Below are 20,934 nucleotides of genomic sequence, written 5' to 3'. Positions count from 1 at the left end.
CACTGGGCTACTATATATATGATGGGCATGTGTATCTGAATGTGCTTGTGTATACACACCTACAGTATTTATACACATACACGTGTCTACACACACAAACCCATGTGAATGCATGTGTAATGCACACTTTTGTAATGATTTCACGTCTTGCTTGGTTTGATAGACACCTGAAGGACTTGAAGGACAAACAACAGGTTTTGTCAATGGTACCCCCATCCTTGGCAATGGATTTATTTCTGCCGGTAGTAGTACAAAGGCATACTGCATTGACTGTTTAACAACCCTGTCTATATATATTTGTGGCACTAAAATGACTGCAGGACATTTTGCTGCAGGTAACTTGCTCGTAAGCTCCTGCTAGTATGAGATTTATTATGTCCAACCTGTTGAATATGGTTTAACATTGTGAACAAAATAAAAGGTGTTTACAAACGGTTCAGACAATGCTTTGAAAAAGTCCCTGGCTACGTCTACACTGGCCCCTTTTCCGGAAGGGGCATGTAAATTTCACTAGTCGTCGTAGGGAAATCCGCGGGGGATTTAAATATCCCCCGCGGCATTTAAATAAAAATGTCCGCCGCTTTTTTCCGGCTTTTAAAAAAGCCGGAAAAGAGCGTCTAGACTGGCCCCGATCCTCCGGAAAAAGTGCCCTTTTCCGGAGGGTCTTATTCCTACTTTGAAGTAGGAATAAGACCCTCCGGAAAAGGGCGCTTTTTCCGGAGGATCGGGGCCAGTCTAGACGCTCTTTTCCGGCTTTTTTAAAAGCCGGAAAAAAGCGGCGGACATTTTTATTTAAATGCCGCGGGGGATATTTAAATCCCCCGCGGATTTCCCTACGACGACTAGTGAAATTTACATGCCCCTTCCGGAAAAGGGGCCAGTGTAGACGTAGCCCCTGAGTATAACCAGGGCTTGCCAAGCCGTGGTTAGCCTTGCTCGCCAGCTGTGCTGTCCAGCGTTCTGTGCATGCGCAGGTTGTGCTGTGCATGCACAGATCACCCAAACCCGGCTCTTCCGGGATGTAATCTACTCGCCACGGGCCCTGGATATAACTATATCTAAAATGAACAGACATCTTTGACTTGGTACATATCCACTGAATTACATTTCCATACACATTTAATTCAACTTGAAATCAACTGATACCAATTGAAGTTTACTACTTTCATTTAGAGGCGTTACATAAACAAAGAATGTAGAAGTGAAGGACAGAGGAAAAGACATAAATATATGAGAGAAAGGAAGAATAAACATGCATAGAGTATGTAAAGCTTCCAGAAAAAACAATAGTATTTGTTTTTGAAACAATAGGTTTCATTTATTGTGAACCTCTGGAAATTATAAAATTGCCCTGCATAGGGCAACACAAATTTCTTTTAGTTATCTACCTCTGTGCAAAATGAAGTGTTTGTAAAATGTTACCTCTCTGATTTGCTATTATTTATTTGCTATTATTTTATGTTAAATTTACAGAAATTTAAAAGAGAAGATAAGGTGTAAAACAGTGAACATTTAGGTTATGGTGTGTTTATGCAGTAGTATAAACCTCCAGAAATGGGAACTTTATTATTAAATTTGGACACTGTCTCATTAAAACAACAACAAATGATCCTAAGGCCAAATCCTGGTTCCACTGAATCAGCAGCAAAACTTCCATTAGGGTATGTCTACACTAGAAAGTTAGTTCGAACTAACTTTCCTATGCGCTACACTAGCGCTCCGTTAGTTCGAACTTAATTCGAACTAACGGAGCGCTTAGTTCGAACTAGGTAAACCTCATTTTACGAGGACTAACGCCTAGTTCGAACTAGCTAGTTCGAACTAAGGGCTGTGTAGCCCTTTAGTTCGAACTAGTGGGAGGCTAAGGCTTCCCAGGTTTCCCTGATGGCCACTCTGGCCAACACCAGGGAAACTCTATTGCCCCCCTCCCAGCCCCGGAGCCCTTAAAGGGCCACGGGCTGGCTACTCACTTTGTGCCAGTTGCAAGGCTGCAAGCACCCGTGCCTGCACAGCCTGCACCTGCCACAGGATGAGCCAGCCATCCGAGGGCTCCCAGCCCTCCACTGCTCCCCACGACCAGCCTGGCGGCTCCCGGGAGCCTGCCCGGGGGCGCAAAAGGCGGGCGCCCGCCTGGTCAAGTGCGGAGATCGTGGACCTCATCGAGGTTTGGGGGGAAGCCTCAAATGTCCACGATCTCCGCACTAGCCACCGGAACGCGGCCGTCTATGGACGCATGGCTGCCAGCCTGGCCGCCAGGGGCCACCAGCGCAGCCGGGAGCAGGTGCGCTGCAAGATTAAAGACTTGCGGCAGTCCTACTCCCGGGCCTGCCTGCCAGGGGCTGACCCGGAGGCCTGCCCCCACTTCCATGCCCTGGACCGCATCCTGGGGCCTCATGCCGTCCCTGCCCCCCGGGACGTGATTGACCCCGGGGCAGAGGGACCGCTCCTGGACACCGAGGAGGAGGAAGAGGGCTCTGAGAGCCAGGAGCCTGCCGCCAGCCTTCCCAGGACCCGGGACCCCCGAGGCACCCCACAGAGCCGCTCGCCTGCATCATCAGAGGCCGGGGAGGCGTCCACCTGTGAGTACCCTCGTGTTCCCCTTATGTGTACGGGGGGCTGGGGCGAGAGGGAGCCCCGGGACCGTGCGCCTGGGCCTTGCCCACCACGGAGCAGCAGCTGGGGATCCTGCAGGGGCCCTGGCCTTGCAGAGGGGAGCTGGGTTTCACACACCTGGGCCCCTGGGGTAATTGACCGCTGGTCTTCTTGCACCACAGCTGCAGCACCGGGGCCTGCAGGGCGCACCACACCGCCTGCAGCAGCCGCCCGCGCCCGGGCAAGCAGGACAGCCAGGAACCAGGAGGACTACCAGAGGCGGCATCTCCGGTTCCTGGACCGACAGCTCCGTCTCCAGGACCACTGGGTCCAGGAGGACCTCAGGCTGCGCCAGAGGAGTCTGGAGGCCCTGGAGGAGCAGGGACGTGCCCTGCGAGGCCACCTCCAGAGCCTGCTGGACCGCTTTCCATTTCCTCCTCCCCCTGCTCCCCCTCTTGCTCCCCCTCTTGCTCCCCCTGCTCCCCCTCTTTCTCCCCCTCTTGCTCCCCCTGCTCCCCCTGCTCCTCCTGCTTCCGCTCCTGCTTCCACTCCTGCTTCCTCCACACCCCCTGTCCTCTCTGCCCCCCCCTCCACAACCATTCCCCACCGACGCCCCCGGACCCGCAGTGTGGCGAGACGGGAGAGGCACCCAGACTCCCACCCCTGAGCTTTCCTTTCCCTTCCTCCCTTCCCTCCCCTCCCCTTCCAGCTCCCTCGTCCCAGGTTTCCCCCTCCCTTCTCCCACCTTCATTCCTCCCTCCCCCACCCCAGTTCTCTGAAATAAACAGACGTTTTTGTTTGAAAAACAGGTGTCTTTATTGTACAGTAGATAGGGAGGGGAAAGGGGAAGGGGGGGGTAGGGTGGAAGAAGGCCCCGGTGGGGCATGCAGGGAGAGGTCAGTCCTCCTCCTCCTCCACCTGGAAGCTCTCCCGCAGGGCTTCCCGGATCCGGATGGCCCCCCGCTGGGCTTCCCGGACGGCGGCGGTGCGGGGCTGACCGTAGTGTCCAGCCATGCGGTCAGCCTCAGCCATCCAGGCTGGCAGGAAAGCCTCCCCCTTCCGCTCACACAAATTGTGGAGCACACAACATGCCGCCACCACGGGAGGGATGTTGTGCTCGGCCAGGTCCAGACGGGTGAGGAGGCATCGAAAGCGGGCTTTCAGTCGCCCGAAGGCCCCCTCCACCACGATGCGGGCCCTGCTTAGCCTGTTATTGAAGGCCTGGCGGGAGGGATTGAGGTGCCCCGTGTAGGGCTTCATGAGCCACGGCTGCAGTGGGTAGGCGGCATCCCCCACCAGGCAGACGGGCATGTCCACGTCCCCGACCCTGATGTGGCGGTCGGGGAAGAAGGTCCCGTCCTGCAGCCGCTGGCACACGGAGGAGTTCCGGTACACCCGGGCATCGTGTGCTTTGCCGGACCAGCCCACATTGATGTCCGTGAACTGTCCCCGGTGGTCACACACGGCCTGCAGGATGACGGAGAAGTACCCCTTGCGGTTCACGTACCGGGACGCCTGGTGTTCCGGGGCACGGATGGGGATGTGCGTCCCGTCGATGGCCCCCCCGCAGTTGGGGAAGCCGAGGGCGCCGAATCCCCGGATGACGGCATCCGGGTCGGCGAGGCGGACCACCCTGCGGAGCAGCACCCGGTTGATGGCCTTGACCACCTGCGGAGAGAGACACAGCAAAGCGTCAATCAGTGGGGCGCCCGGGTGGCTGGGAGCATTCATGCCCTGGCAGTGCCCCGCGCCCCACTCCCGGAAGCAATTCCCCTGGCAGCGTGTAGTACGGCCGGGACAGCCCGACCCCTCCGGTGCGGGGCGCCTTCGCCTCCTCCCGCCCCCCCCTTTGTCCCTGGGGCGGCCCATCCCCTCCTCGCAGCCCCCCTCCCCCCCGGCTCGGTGGCTGACGAGCGCCGTACCTGCATGAGCACTGCTCCGACAGTGGATCTCCCCACGCCGAACTGGTTCCCGACGGATCGGTAGCTGTCCGGCGTGGAGAGCTTCCAGAGGGCGATGGCCACCCGCTTCTGGAGGGGGATGGCGGGCCTCATGCGAGTGTCCCTTCTTTGCAGGGCAGGGGCGAGCCACTCGCAGAGCTCCAGGAAGGTGTCCCTCCTCATCCTAAAGTTCTGGGTCCACTGTCGGTCGTCCCAGCGCTCCAGGACGATGCGGTCCCACCAGTCGCTGCTGGTGTCCAGACGCCAGATGCGGCGGGGCACGCCGGTGCCGGGGCGCCGCCGCGGCTCCTCCACGGCCCCCAGGGCGGCCAGGTGGAGAGGCAGGGGGCTGACGTTCCCCAGGTGGTGCCAGGCAGCCTCGAGCCATTGCTGGCAGGCTTGCAGCAGCAAGTCCAGAATGTGCACCAGAAGGTGCAGGGCGAGCCGTGGCTCCATGTTGCCACCTGCGGTGGTCCCCCCCGAAGGGAAGCACCGACACAGACGGGCACAGAGACCGACGCTTTGCTGTCCCTCGGCGAGGTTGGCAAGCAAGCAGGAAAAGCTGAGAACCGGCTGTCCAGGGGGGGTCCCTTTAAGCACGAGCCTCAGATAGCCTCAGACAGCAGCCACACAAAGCAACTGCTGACCTGATGCCCTGCCAGAACCGGTTTCAGCTGCCCTTAAATGCCCCCCTGCGTCCAATCAGTGTGGACGCGCTAGTTCGAACTAGCAAAACGCTAGTTCGAACTAGTTTTTAGTTCTAGATGCGCTAGTTCGAACTAGCTTAGTTCGAATTAACTAATTCGAACTAAGTTAGTTCGAACTAGCGCTGTAGTGTAGACGTACCCTTAGAGAGTCATGTTGCAGAATCATCTTCTGGAGAGTGAGGGAGAGACCTGAGGAGAGCAGAACCATCAGAACCTGTCCTTACAGGTTTATAAAGAAATACTTTTACCTTAAAGCAATAATTTCTACACCAGATGCCTGGTTTGTTGTAACTCCTACACAAGAAGACTGGAGATTTTAAATAGTTTTATGTCTTATTCAGTGTACAAGATTTAAATTTATTTCCTGACAAACCTCAGAACATTAAGCGTTTGTCTACTCTACAGATAAGATCGAAGCTGCTGCTGTCAATCTTCCAGAGTTTGAATTAGCAGGTCTAGTGACTAATTCAAACTGAGAGGATCACTCTGGTCCATTCCAGTAGTCTGCTTCCATGAGGAGTAAGGGAAGGTAAAGGGAGAGTGTTCTCCTTTCAGCTTCCTGCAGTGTGGATAGCTCCAGAAGTCAAGTTAGGTACTTTGACTTCTGCTACACAATTAGCTAACCATTTTGAAATAGTCATTATTCCCCAAGGAAAGGAGGAGTACAGATTTCAAAATAACCAGGTTGTTATTTTGAAATAAAGGGCTTGATAGGGTGGACACTCCACTTATTATTTCAAAATAAGGGGGATTATTTTGAAATAATTCCCTAGTGTAGACCAGGGCTAAGACAGGCTAATACATACCATGCAATATATTATCCCAGATACTCTACTTGAACCAGGCATAATTTGTTTCAGCAAAAGGGACTCAATTAGAGTAAAATTCACCCCTGTTCATTTGCTCATGTACAAAGTATAGACATTATTAACACTTCCCCAAATAAGGCATAAGTGATTCATGGCCGCAACTTCACCATGAGAAAACAGTGCCTGTCCTGTAGCATCATTAAAATGGAAGACCTTTGGAAGCTAGGGACTGATTCAAATCCCACTGACATTAATGGAAAGACTAACACTGACTTCAGCAGGCTTTGACTCAGATGTCTAGGGTTGCTAAAACTAAATCCACTCTGCCTACTTTCTCTCTCAAATCTGACTAAGTACAAAGTTATTTATTTAAGACAAAACACCAAGCAATGTACAACCAGGGAAATGTGGATGGAAGGTGCTTTGTATCTCACTAGTTATCTATAACTATTGAGAACCCATTGAAAAAAATGATGTAAAAAAAAGCCTGAAAAGGAACTGGCGATTCATTTAGGGGTTACCCTTATTGTCACAGCAAGTTAGTGGTGTGCACAGAAAAATGTTGTGGACTGTCATTGCTGTTCTTTAGCAAAATGCAGTGAAGCTGCTTAATTGCCTAAGTTGTATCAATGCTGGTTAAAGGATAGTTTTCTTAATAGAAAATATGAATGAAATTCTGACTTTTGTGGGAATTTTCCTTCATTGAGCATGACTGGATTAAATTCTGTGTTTTTAATCTGGTATACTGTGGTTCTAACATTTGACACTACTTTTTTGTACCTGTACAGTGTAGTACATACAGTTTGACCCTGCTTTGTGCTATTGTAGTAAATATGGTGGGCGTATTATATATTTACAGCAAATAATCTTGCTCTCTCTGAGTTAAAGGGCTGAAACAATACTTTTCCCATTGTCTCCTCATTTTTAATTGCCTGGCATCCTGGCAGAATCTCTCTTCCGATTCTAAAGGGATGAAGTGCATATACTGATCTGCCAAAGGTAAAGCAGACAATAGACACATCCCTTTGTGACCCTTTAGATGAATCTTTGCAGCCACAGGTCATAAACTTTATAGCATTTATTCCAAACTAAAGCCTGCTGTTATCAAGTGAGGGGTTAACTGTAATGGGAAAGCTAAAACAAAACAGAGTGACAGACTCACTCTTGTCTCCTTATTTAAAAGTTATATTTTATTACGAGTTAGTTTATATTACACCATTTAAAACTGGGGTAGGGGGGGAGCAGTTGGGACTTCATCTTGTTTAGCTTCTAATCTCTTGCCAGATGAATTAGCCAGAAGCATTTTTATCTGACAAATTTCAGTTCAGATATAGCCTAATATGCAGCATTTCTGACTCATCCATTGTTGTCTGGGTTTCTTAGGTACTAGCCTTCTGTAGTTATGCCAAGATTTGGTCCATAGGGAATCAAGCCATCCTTGTAGAAATGGTGTAGCTATGTCTCTGAGCTTAGGATCTCAATGCCTAAAGAGATGATAAAATCAGAGAGATCCGTGTAAGTTTCTGAGATAAGGCACAATCATTCAAGGCAATCATCGGTGTCATCCAAACCAATATATAATAAGAAGAATGAAAGGAACCAGATACACTTGTAAGGATAGATATATACACACTCATGTCATTGTATGTTTATTAAACACTGTGTTGTTTTAATTGCCTCAAAAGAAAGGGGATTTGTCAATTATTTTTGAGAGCATTTAGTTAATTGAAACAAAATTGAACTTTAAAATAGTCTACTAACCATATTTAACAGGCAGAAGCATCAAATGCCTCACATTCAACCACAAGGAAACTAGAATGTCAGCCTGACAGGCTCTCTAGTTCTGGGCTCGAAAGGCAAGATTCACTAAATACTATGACAAATTCAGGGCTGGGGTAACTATGTTATCTTCAGTGGAGCTAGGCTAGGCGTGAATTTGGAACAACGTGTTGAGTCTTTGGCCTCCAGAGGCCTGATTCAAGCTCTGAAGTCAATAAGACTTTCCACTGACTTAAGAGAGTGTGTCTTTTTATGTGTTTTTTCGAATGTGTTTTGCACCTTGCATATGGCCCAAAGAGACTCCGAAACCTGATATCTGGGAGCCACCAGAACTTTGCAAACTCCTTTGTGACTAAAACCAAAACATAAATCTACTCCCTTATGCAGCTCCAAGCACAGACCAGGGCAATCATATGCCTTGTGTTTGGGAACTGTTCCTTCTGGGTGATCTGAGAGCACAATCCATCCCAAAGGGGATGCAGTGATAGGGTCATTGCCCAATCTCCCTCTCTACACCAGCCTAAAGAGATGACTGAAAATGCTGGTGAGAGCTTACAAACATTCTCTGCACTGGGGAGAAGTACTTAATCCAAACTGTTTCTGGCTCTGCACTGATCACAGAATTGTGACTGAAAGCCTGATAAAAAGCCCACGGAAGTGAGGGTATTATCTGTGACTCTATTGCACTTTGGATCAGGCCCCAAATGCCTCAATCTAAGAATGCAATAAATATCCAGTTGTGAATTTATGAAAAATGAGATTTCAACCAGTAAAACAGGCTGAGGTTTAAAACATAGTCTTCTTGGCTTTGACTCTTCCTCATTTCATTCATGGACACCAAGTCAGACACTCAGATCTCATATGACTCAATCTTTCACTGGATTGACTCGATTACTTTGGAAAGAGATCTTGGAGTTATTGTGGATAGTTCTCTGAAAACATCCACACAGTGTGCAGCAGCAGTCAAAAAAGCAAATAGGATGCTAGGAATTATTTAAAAAAGGATAGAAAATAAGACAAAGAATAGCTTACTGCCCCTATACAAAACTATAGTATGCCCACATCTTGAATACATCATACAGATGTGGTCTCCTCACCTCAAAAAGATATTTTGGCATTAGAAAAGGTTCAGAAAAGAGCAACTAAAATGATTAGGGGTTTGGAATGGGTCCCATATCAGGAGAGGCTAAAGAGACTGGGACTTTTTAATTTAGAAAAGAGGAGACTGCGGGGGGGCTATGATAGAGGTATATAAAATCATGAGTGATGTGGAGATGTTTTTTACTTGTTCCCATAATATAAGAACTAGAGGACACCAAAGCTGTGTCTACACTGGGCCACTTATTCCGGAAAAGCAGCCAGCTGTCTACACTGGCCCTTGAATTTCCGGAAAAGCAATGACGCTCTACTGTACAAAATCAGCCGCTATTCCGGAAAAACTATTCTGTTCCCGCTCGGGCATAAGTCCTTATTCCAGAACTCTGTTCCGGAAAAGGGCCAGTGTAGACAGCCCAGTAGTCTTTTCCGGAAAAAAGCCCCGTTCAAGAAAATGGCGATCAGGGCTCTTTTCCGGAAAAGCGCGTCTACATTGGCCACAGACACTTTTCCGGAAAAAGGGCTTTTCCGGAAAAGCAGCCTGCCAAGGTAGACGCTCCTTTTCCGGAAAAACTGAAAACGAAACAGTACAGGCAGTCCCCGACTTACGCGGATCTGACTTATGTCAGATCCACACTTACGAATGGGGCTTTTCTCGCCCCGGAGCTCGCGGGCGGCGGGACCGCCCAGAGCGCAGCGGTCCCGACACCGCGTCCTCTGGGGCGAGAAAAGCTGCTCCGGGTCTCCCTGGTGTGCTGGGGGGGACTCCCCAGCACAGCACGGAGACCCAAGCAAAGCCGCACAGGCGGCAGGACCCCGCTGCCCGTGCAGCTTTGCTCCTTTGCCCCAGAGCAAAGCCGCACGGGCAGCGGGGTCCCGCCGCCTGTGCGGCTTTGCTCGGGTCTCCCTGATGTGCTGGGGGGGCCTCCCCCCCAGCACAGCAGGGAGACAGGAGCAAAGCCACACAGGCGGCAGGACCTCTGTGCCTCCGCGGCTTTGCTCGGGTCTCCCTGGTCTGCTGGGAGGGGAGGGGGCGCAGCTAGTGCGCCCCCCCCCCCAGCAGACCAGGCTTTTGTTGCGGGACGCCTGGGGTAGAGCAGCTGGGGTGCTGCCGGGTTGGTCCTGTGGGGACCTACCCGGCAGTGCCCCAGATGTTCTGTCCCAGGAGTCCAGATTCAGCCGCTGTTGAAACTGATCAGCGGCTGATTCCAGGAAGCCGGGGGCAGAGCAACTCTGCCTAGGGCTTCCTGTAGTAAGCCTCTGATCAGTTTCAGCAGCAGCTGAATCTGGAGCCAGTTCCGACTTACATACAAATTCAGCTTAAGAACAAACCTATAGTCCCTATCTTGTACGTAACCCGGGGACTGCCTGTATTCCGTTTTAAGCAGTTCCGGAAATTCATGCCAGTGTAGACACAGCCCAAATGAAATTAATGGGTAGCAGGTTTAAAACTAATAAAAGAAAGTTCTTCTTCACATAGCGCACAGTCAATCTGTGGAACTCGTTGCCAGAGGAGGCTGTGAAGGCTAGGACTATAACAGAGTTTTTAAAAGAGCTAGATAAATTCATGGAGGTTAGGTCCATAAAAAGCTAATAGCCAGGAGATAAGAAATGGTGCCTCTGGCCTCCATTTGTCAAAGGCTGGAGAAGGATGGCATGAGACAAATCACTTGATCATTGTCTTTGGTCAACCCTCTCTGGGGCATCTGGTGCTGGCCACTGTCGGCAGACAGGATACTGGGCTAGATGGACCGTTGGTCTGACCCAGTATGGCCGTTCTTATGTTCTTACATATATAATTAAGTATCACCACTGAGGGCTGTAATTCTTTCAGACCATCATATATATAGTAGCCCAATGTCTGTGACTCCGTAACGCTGAAATGCTGGCTGTTCCCTCTGGGCGGTGCTGTTGCCTCCCGCCATGGTGCATGGCTGACTTCTGCGCTGCTCAGCCAGGTTGCCACGGGGGAGCAAGCGGCACAAGTGACCGTTTGAGGTCCACACTCCCCATGCAGCACCCCCGTACTGCATGAGGAGTGTGGGGCCCAAACGACCACTTGCTCCACTTGCTCCCCCACGGCAGCCCGGCTGAGCAGCGCAGAAGTCAGCCAAGCACCATGGTGGGAGGCAACAGCACCGCCCAGAGGGAACAGCCAGGGAGCAGGGCCAGGCTGTGTACATCACAGCCCTACCCCCCTTCGCCTCTCACCGTGGTGCTCGGCTGACTTCTGCGCCGCTCAGCTGGGTCGCCACAGGGGAGCCCAAATGGCTGCTTGCTCCCCTGTGGCAACCCAGCTGAGTGACGCAGAAGTCAGCCAAGTGCCCCGGCGGGAGGCGAAGGGGGACGGGGCGGTGACATGGTACTAGATGTTGCACACACACAGAAAATAAAAGATTGTTCCTGCTCCAAAGAGCTTATAATTGGTGATTTTATTTTCCTATATATCTAATGCAAACATTAGCGGAATGCAGCATGAGGCTTGAGAGCTGTACTGAATTTTCATAGCAGTTCCTGTGTCATGCTCAGTGGATGATGCATTTGCCTCCTGCTCCTGGCATTTTTGTCTCTTTTTCATGTCCCAAAGAGGATATTTAGCAGTTGACCCGGTCTAAAGCAGTCTGCCTTGCACTGAGGGTAAGATCTGCACCAACTTACCCCCTCTGAGGAGTCTATATATCCCCACTCCCGATCATGTGCTTCAGTCTTCTTCAGGAGGGATCACATATCAATCCAGGACATAGGCTGCATTGTCAAAGCTGCCAGCAAGTATGCAAATTAGTTCTAAGATTTCACAAACTTAGCATAAAGCAAAGACATGGAAACATTCACACCCAAAAGAATATAAGTTGTTTTCATTTGTACAGCAAAGTACTCTGCAAAACCACCCCTTAACTTGACAGCCTGCTAACTTCAGGACCACTGAGTACAGTACAAAGAAATGATCCTACCTTTAAAACACTTGGTCTTTCTAACTGACATCCATAAAACTTAAATGAATCAAAACGCATTCTTAACAAAGGCTTAGAGCCACATTTACTGCACACTTGAATGGAATGGAAACTCCTGCAAAGGAAACCCAAAGTGCCAATCACAGAAGCTCTTTAAATACAAGGGCCAAAGCCTGCTTAATGTATTTGGGAGAATCATCCCATTAGTTTGTTGTGGCTCAAACAAGAAAAACAAGCAGGATTTTATCCTGAAAGAAAAGCCAACATGGTAGCTCTTGATGACCAAAAAATATGGGGGACAGGAGTCTCTGACTTTTGCTACCACTCTACAATTTTGTAAAAGCATAAAAATTTAGGGCTGCAGAAAAAAATTCATGATAATACTCAGGATTGGGTAAAATAAGCTAAACCAACTTTCCAGTTGGGTGGGTGATAGTCCAGGATGACTGAGAAAACATCTCGCATACTACAAAGTTTGCTTTCACACGTTTAATGATTTAACTTGGTCATAAACAATATTTTGTTACTATGACTAAGTCTCTTATGCAATATCTTGCTCTATGCCATGGTGCTGGGTATTTCTATATTAACCCTTATTCCCAAGAGTGAATTATTTTGCATTCAATGGTTTGCAATTTCAGCAAGCCTTTTTTTCCCTCTGGTGGAACCTCTTTCTTCCCATCAGCTCTTTCTAATTCTTTCTGCATAACATATGTTCTTTTGGCATCTTCTGGTGATTGAATTATTAAAGGATCACTTAAATAGGAGAATTTACAGAGAGCAGTGCAGCAGGTCAAAATAATTTTATGTATCATATAAGGACAAGTCAAGAGATTTGGATGGAAGCAGAATGGGGAAGGAGGAATCTACCTACTAGTTCTTGTAGAAGGGAGCCAGCATTACTGCATTTTACACCCGTTTCCTGTCTTATGTCACAATCTAAAGACCACAGAAGTAAACTCTCATTAACTTCCGTGGGTTTTAGATCACACTCTTAATCTAAGGAGTGCTCCAGATAACAGCATCTCTGCTCTGACTGCCTCAGATTCTTAATAGATAAAATACAGCACAGGAAAAAACTGAGGACTTGATCCACAAAGGGATTTAAGTGCCTAAGCCCAACATTTAAGGCACCACTGAGACCCTCATAACTTCTTATAACTTCTACTCAGTCACCATCTAACCCTATCAGAACCTTAAATCCCACCATGACCAAGTCTTTCTCTCTCTTTCTCAGATTTTGTGTCCATCTAACCTTATCAGAACCTAAAGTCTCACCGGCTTTGTCTAGACTACATGCCTCTGTCGGCAGAGGCATGTAGATTAGACAGATCAGCAAAGGAAAATGAAGCTGCGATTTAAATGATCGCGGCTTCATTTACATTTACATGGCTGCCGCGCTGAGCCGACAAACGGCTGATCATCTGTTTGTCGGCTCGCGCGCTAGTCTGGACATTCCCCCTGTCGACATCAAAGCCCTTTGTCGGCAGCCCCGTTATTCCTCATGGAATGAGGTTTACCGGGGCTGCCGACAAAGGGCTTTGATGTCGACAGGGGGAACGTCCAGACTAGCGCGAGAGCCGACAAACAGCTGATCAGCTGTTTGTCAGCTCAGCGTGGCAGCCATGTAAATGTAAATGAAGCCGCGATCATTTAAATCGCGGCTTCATTTGCCTTTGCTGAACAAACAAATCTACATGCCTCTGCCGACATACCCACCATGACTAAATCTCTCTCTCTCCCTCTCTCTCTCTCTCTCTGATTCTGTGTTCATCTGATCCTATCAGAACCTAAAGTCCCACCATGACTAAGTCTCTCTCTCTGATTTTGTGTAAGAAAAACACCTAAAACCTTTCTATCTGGTCTGCCCTAATTCTAGGATAAAGTTCACGATAGTAAACATTAAACTGAGGTGGGCACTTCCCCTAGTGTGGAGTTAGGCCACTAACTACCTTTTTGGGATGAGGCGTAGGCTATGTCTAGACTGCAATCTTCTTTTGGAAGAAGCTTTTCTGGAAGAGATCTTCCGGAAAAGTTTATTTCAAAAAAGAGTGTCTGCACAGCAAAAGTGCAATGAAAAAGCAATATGTTTTTTTCGAAAGATAGCGTCCACACTGATTGGATACGATTTCGTATTTAAGGCCACCCAGAACCAGTTCAGGCAGGGCATTAGGTCACCAGTTGCTTCCAGGTGATGTTGCCTAAGGCTAGCTGAGACATGAGATTAAAGGGACCCCCTGGACAGCCATTTCTCTGCTTCTGCTGCGTGCTTGCCTACCTCTCTGAGGGACAGCAAGCTTTAGCAGTGAATGCTCTGGTTGCCCAGCTTTTGGACACCACAGCATACTCCTTGGCCTGGAGCCAGAGCTGTCTCTGGGCATGCAATGGCCCCACACTAACATGCTGCAGCTTCTGTAGCAGTTTGTGCAGACTGTATTCATGTTCCAAGCTCATGAGTGAGATCCTCTGCCTGGATGCAGGAGCATGGCCCTGGCAAATGCACCCCATTGTACAGAGAAGATTCTGGAGGCTGGAGACCATTTCAAACTGGTGGGACTGGACGGTGATGGTGTGGTGGGATGACCAGAAGTGGCTCCAAAACTTCCGCATGTGGAAGGCCACTGTTATGGGACTGTGTGCCTGGCTCACCTCTGCCCTCTGATGGTGGGACACCCAGATACAGCCTGCAATCTCCCTGGAGAAACAGGTCACTATCGCCATCTGGAAACTCACCACCCAGACAGCTACGGGACAGTGGGTAACCAGTTTGGTGTGGGAAAGTCCACCACTGGGCCCCTCCTCATGGAGGCAAGGCACTCTCAGGCTGCAGTCCCTGCAGGGGAGGGAAGTCCTGGACAGGGGAACCTAGGGAAAGGGGGGTGAGGATGTGGGGGTGGGCTGGGGGTGGAGGGAAAGCCCAATCCCTGGGAGGTTCTGCCATCCTGCCCTCACAAAGCCCTGCTGTGCCCCCCTGGCTCATAGGATGTGGCTTCTGGAGTGTTTGAAGGGGGAAGGGAGAGGGTGGGAACCTCCCAAGGGCTCGGGCACTCCCTCTCATTCTGTTTTGTGTGTTTCTTTATCTCCTTCTGCAGATGGTGAATGCCATCAACTCTATCCTGCTGCGCAGGGTTATCTGCCTGGGAGACCTGGACCTGATCATCACAGGGTTTGCCAGTCTGGGGTTCCCCAGCTGTGGGGGAGCCATTGATGGAACCCACGTTCCAATCCACGTTCCACATCATCGAGCCGCCCAATACATCAACTGAAAGGGCTATTTCTCCATGGTGCTGTAGGCCCTGGTTAACCACCGTGGTCAGTCAGGGCACACGATGCCTGCATTTTCAGAAACTCCAGCCTGTACCAGAAGCTGGAGGCTGGGACATTCTTCCCCCAGCGTGACTTTCAAGTTGGGGATGTTCATCTGGGAGGCTGAAAGAGAGAGTTTCTCTCCCCAGGGCCTCCCCACTAGGAGGTCTGTGCCTTGAACCCCTATGCCTTTCCCACAACAACCCCTCCCATCCCCCCTTCCCTCTACTCTCAGTAAACACACCAGTTTTGGGTTGGAAAACAAAACCTTTGTTTCTCCCCCACCCCCAAAAAGTAACTAGGGAGGGAGGGGGGGAGCTGAGAACCTGGATGGGGAGGGGGGGGGGGGCTCAGGGCAGGGAGTGACACATAGTATGGCTAGAAGTGCTGCCTCAGGTCCGGGGACCTTGGCAACCTCAGGGGTGGGTAGGGCCTGGGACAACGAGGGGTGGGGGAGCTGGAGCAGGGTCAGGTATGGCAGGGAGCATGGGGAGGGGTCATAGGCATAGTTTGAGGGGTAGGGGAAGGGGCAGAGGCATAGCAGGTGAAGCTGGGGGGCAGGCGCAGGGACAGGAGCCAGGTGTGCCATCATTTCTTGGATGGTTGCACACATGTTGTCACTCTGCTGCACAAGCTGGTTCCACATGCAGGTTCTTACTGGGCATCATCCCAGATCTTCTGGGTCAGGGTTTGATGCATGTCATGGAGGAAGGCCACGTGTTGTCTCATGAAATCCTCGTGGACCCTCCTGCACCTGCGGCTCCCCCAGGGTCGGGCGGCTGCCTCAGTTCTGATGGTCCCTCAGCGATGGCTGGTCTGGCTGTGGAGGAAAAGAGGGAGAGGTGGTCAGTCATTCTTGCAGACACTATCCCTGAGGCTGTGCCCTCCTCTGTGAACTGCGAACAACAGATGGGAGGTCCCAGGAGCAATGCCATGTGTAGCCTACACAGTGGGCCCTGCCTCATGAGGGCCCCGAGGTGCCTAGGGGACCATGCTTCCTAATCTCTCCTCCTTCTGCCCCCATCCCATGGACAAGCAAGCAAGGGAAGTGTCTGGCCACCCTGGGATCCCATGGGCAGGAGAGGGGGCTGAAGCAGCCTTTCCTTCCATGGGACCCGCCCAGACACCTGTGCTTGGCAGCACTGTGTATGGGAGCGGGTGGTGTCTTGCACGGGCAGGCATGACCGTATGCTATGTGTGGCACTCTTCAGTCTGTGTGGGGTCATGTGAACGCCCTTGTGCCCAGCCTGCTTCCAGTGGTGGTTTGTGGTGGGGTCAGACATGTGGGTATCCCCACCCCCCCGGGGTTAGATGTGTGAGTGGCCATCCCAGAAGCTATGAGCAGTAGCCTGGGGGTGCTCTGGGGCCGCATGGCACAGACTGGCGCAGCACATGCTTCCACATGCACCGACTGCAGCACACTGTCCAGGCTGAGCGACCATCACACCTCATCCCCTCTGCGCCCACCTCCCCCGCCCTGTGTCTGTCAGAAACTGACAGCACTCACCTGAAGATCCCTCTCCACCCTCAGAGGAGGCCTGGGAGATCTCTAAGCTCTGGGGTACCAGCTTGAGGGTGATGGTGACCATGCTAGCCGTGTCCTCCTCCTCCTGCAGCTCGTCGTCCTCCTCCTCCTTGGCAGGGACCTCCAGGCGGGCAATGATGGACATTTCTACCTCTGAGTCCTCCACCACAGGGGCTTCACCACCTCCCAAGATTTGGAGGAGCTCCTTGTACTAGGGCAGGAGTGAGGTCCTGACCCAGAGCAAGAGCTTTGCTCCCTGCTTCTGGAGTAGCCCTGCCGGAGCTCTTTTACCTTGCTCCAGACCTGTTTTAATGTGCGGGGGATGGAGGTGGGATGGCCCATTGTGGCCAGAGACTTGGCCATCTGTCCGTAGATGTTGGCATTTTGCCTCAGGGTGTAGAGATACTGCAAGGTCTCCTCCTCACCCCACAGCTCCAGGAGGGACAGAATCTCCAACCTGGACCAAGACAGTATATGATGTTTGGTGCCCCTGGCTAGGTCCTGGGAGCCCTGGTGGTGCTTCCTGTGAGGGCCAGTGGATCTCGGGGTTTAGGCTGGGCCATTGTTTCAATTTTGTGTGGCAGTGGCAGCTGCAAATTGAGGTGCAGCTCTCTGGGCCGGCTTTCTGCCACAAGGCTTGTTCCGGGTACTGCAGCTTTAAAGAGCTGCCAAGAGACAGGAACTATAAAGTTGTGATTAGTTTGGATGGTGTGGCCAAGCAGAGCACCTGTGTTTTTTCCTAGAGGCCTCTTCTTTCGAAAGAACTCCCTCTTCTGTCTCCACAGATGCCTTTTTCTGAAAAAGGCTTCTTCCTCATAGAAAGAGGTTTACCGCCATTGGACAAACCCCTCTGTTCTATCAGCTTTCTGTCAAAAAAACTAAATAGCAGTGTGGATGCAAGTATTGTTTTTCTGGAAAAATGGCCATTTTCCCAGAAAGATGCTGAAGTGTAGATATAGCCTAAGTCTACACACCTTTCTCCTCAGCATTTCTTAGCGGCTAACTTAAGTGGTTTCTTGCTCAGTTTGCTGCATTCTGTGAATTCCATTCTTAGATACCTAACTCTCCCCATGTATTGTACAGAAAGCCAAGATCCTAATTTGGGGCTGAGGACCAGTGTTACCTCTAATTTTTTCCATCCCTGAGCAGAATGAATTTTATTTATTTGCACCATTTTTTAGGTGATGTGCATTACGGAGATGATGTGAGATACATCATCTTCACATTGGTGCACATAATAAAATTAATGTGCTGAGGGTGGGGTGAAGGGTTCTGAGTGTTGGAGGAAGTCAAGGTCTGGGGAAGAGGGTTGGGGTGCAGGAGAATCAGGGCTCCCACTGAGGTGTGGACCCTTTATTAGGTCTGCGGTTGAGAGGCTCAGGGCTGGGACAGATAGTTGGGGTGCAGGAGAGTGAGGGCTCTAGCTAGGGTGTGGACTCTAGAATGGAGCAGGGCTGGAACAGAGGGTTGGGGTGTAAGGGCTCTGACTAGGGGTGCAGGCTGTGGCATGGGGCTAGGCATGTGGGTTTGGGATGCAGGAACGGGTCTCCAGCTTTGAAGAGAGGCTCAGAATTAGGGGGTAGCACCTATGAATTCAAATGGGGCTATTTATACAGGTAAAGTTATGTTCATGCTTGACCATTTGCAGGCTTGGAACCTTAATTTTTACTCAAATCTTTGCACAGTAAAAGCTTCCACTGAAAGCATCTAAGGGTTTATCTACATTTAAAATGCAGTGCCATTGTAGAGCTTCAGTGAAGACACTACCTGAGCTGTGCCAATGGGAGGGCTCCTCCCATTGGCATAGATAGCTACTGCCTCTCAGAAAGGGAAGAGGGAGAAGCTTATAGCCCTGGGAGTTAGCTCAGTATAAGTGTCACTCAGAGATGTGGATTTTCCATACCCTGAGCAATGTAGATATTCCAAAACAAGCTACATGTGTAAACCAAGCCTAACTAGATCCTGCTCCCAAGTATACTAGTGTAAATCTCATCTAACTGTAGTGAAGCTAGTAGATCTACTCTGGATTTATGCTGGGACAACAGGAGCAGAATTCAGACCACTGAGCATTTGTTTTGTGTAAAACTAATTTGGAACTCATCTGATGAAGTATGTTTTACCCATGAAAGCTCATGATATACATCTCAGGTGCCACAGGATTGCTCATTTTTTAAATTACAAACTAACACAACTACTCCTTTTGAGACTTTTTAACCATGCAAGGCACTGCATTTAGCCATATGAAGTGGAAATCCATCAACTTCATGAAGCCCACTGGAAGTTTCATCTCCAGCTCAAAGTGCAGACATACTCTATGAATGCACAAGATCTGAAAGGGAGCAGAAATGCCATAGAAATGTGTATATAGCAGAGACTCCCTACAAGGGGAGCATGCAACTGTGCAAGTGACCTAAAGGTTTGCAGAGCGCAACTGGAAAAAAGGTGTGGTTACTGAGCCAAAGAAGTGGCCAGGGCATGACTAGTGCATCATATGCAATAGGTGTCTTCTGAAGCAAAGCTACACTGAAGAGTCACAAGGACCACAGTCTGCATGGAATTTGAAGGAGCTCAATATCTCATAACAAATATTGCTCAGCATATCATAGGAATCAGTCCCATACTTTGGATTCTAGCATATTGGTCAGTAATGGTTATGGAATCCATGTAGGTATCCCCATTAACTTCAGTAGTATTACTCACACACAAGTAAAGGGTTGTAGTATTGGTTCTATTCATTTTGATTGTTTTGGACCTATGATAGACTATAAACAGCTATTTCATTCCCCACATCCAGATTTGAAGTACACGTAAATGAGGCTAAAATGCTACTCACAGGCCAAATTCACTACATGAAAACAAGAGGGCTTCAACAGCCAGTGTGGGTCTGGATCTCAAGTTGGCTTAAGACTCAGAGAAAGAGTTATTTAGGGCATCCCAACTATAAGTCACCCTGGTATACATCCATTCTGCACTAAAGTTGTTGACGCTTGTAGCAACTGATGTGTTATAAGTCATCCCATTCCCTGTTCTTAAGTTGTACACCCACACCACGCCCCTTCCCTCCTCTGTCCCCTCTCCCCCGCAACCAATATGTGCAAATGGAAGTCAGCCACAGGAAAAAAGTTCTCTGCTTTAAGTTGTTTCACTATAAGTCCAAGTTTTTTAGACTTACAGTGAAGACGGTCTGTAGTGGTTATCTCCATGTGAAGAATCAGAATCTGCCAGGATATCAGTTAGGAAGAATATGGGTGCAGATGAAGGTAACTGGTAAAATAGTATACTTTCCAGTCATTTGGCAATATTAATTAGTGATAATAATTTAGAAGGTACGTAAAATAATTCTAACTTACATATTGAGGGAAATTGGCACTGAAAACTTTCAGATTGGCTTGGCCAAATCTTGCAATCCTTGCTTCTTCAATGAGTACTGCAAGATTTGTCCAAATATGGATAAATAATTAAGCCATGCGGAATGAACATCTCCACTATATCCACCCCTCAGAAAGCAAATTGTTGCTATTTCCCACTTAAAGCAATTTAGCACATGCAGGTGATTATGCTGTCCAATGTTCCTGGAAGATGAGCACTTAGGCAGCCACTCAGGAGTGATTCAAATGCTGCCCAGCTGATTCGCAGAGCACCCACAGCTAGGTTTTGTTTCTACTGGTGGTATACATTTGCACATGCCTCAGTGCACATAGTAAAATTTATTCTTCACATGGATGGAAACAATCCACAAATGGATTGAAAATATTAGAGGGAACCTATCTGTTAAACAAGGTAAATTCAAACTCTGCCTAAGAAAGCTATAAGAAGTATATTATGAACCAGAAGAGCTTGAATGACAAGTGTCTCATATTAGGAATTCCTTGTGTTCAAACATCTATCCTTGAAGTCAGATAAAAAGATTTGCTGAAAACAGACAAAATCCCATTTCACTTCTCTCCTGGGAGAAGTAGAGATTTCTTTTACACAGGGAAAAATTCATCCCTAGTATAATGCTTTTTTTTCCCCAGTGGAACTATTCCAGAGATGAAAACGGATCATCCTCTTTTGCACTACATGACTCGTGTCAGTGATAAAATAAAGTTGGTCTCAAAGGATATCTGACTGGTGTGGTGATGGTAGGGTTTTAAAGTATAAAATTTCTATCACTTAAGTTTTAAAAACATATTAACTTGGTTTATTTGTTGACTCATGCGTCACTCGCAACAACTATCACTAAGAACC

General features: G+C 49.3%; 1 protein-coding gene across 1 annotated transcript; it reads left to right on the top strand.

The window, feature by feature from the left end:
• The first annotated feature begins 1,919 nt into the window (after positions 1-1,919).
• On the top strand, positions 1,920-3,375 carry LOC149520704 (uncharacterized). The gene is made up of 2 exons (XM_089775296.1): positions 1,920-2,579; positions 2,775-3,375. The coding sequence occupies exons 1-2, from the start codon at positions 2,030-2,032 to the stop codon at positions 3,257-3,259; spliced, it is 1,035 nt and encodes a 344-aa protein (XP_089631422.1). The 5' UTR covers positions 1,920-2,029; the 3' UTR covers positions 3,260-3,375.
• The last annotated feature ends 17,559 nt before the right edge of the window (positions 3,376-20,934 follow it).

Source organism: Pelodiscus sinensis, chromosome Z, assembly GCF_052426305.1.
Source record: "Pelodiscus sinensis isolate ZL-2025 chromosome Z, ASM5242630v1, whole genome shotgun sequence".
NCBI classification, from domain to species: Eukaryota; Metazoa; Chordata; order Testudines; family Trionychidae; genus Pelodiscus; species Pelodiscus sinensis.
The sequence above is the reverse complement of the archived record's forward strand: the minus strand, read 5'-3'. Positions and strand labels throughout refer to the sequence as shown.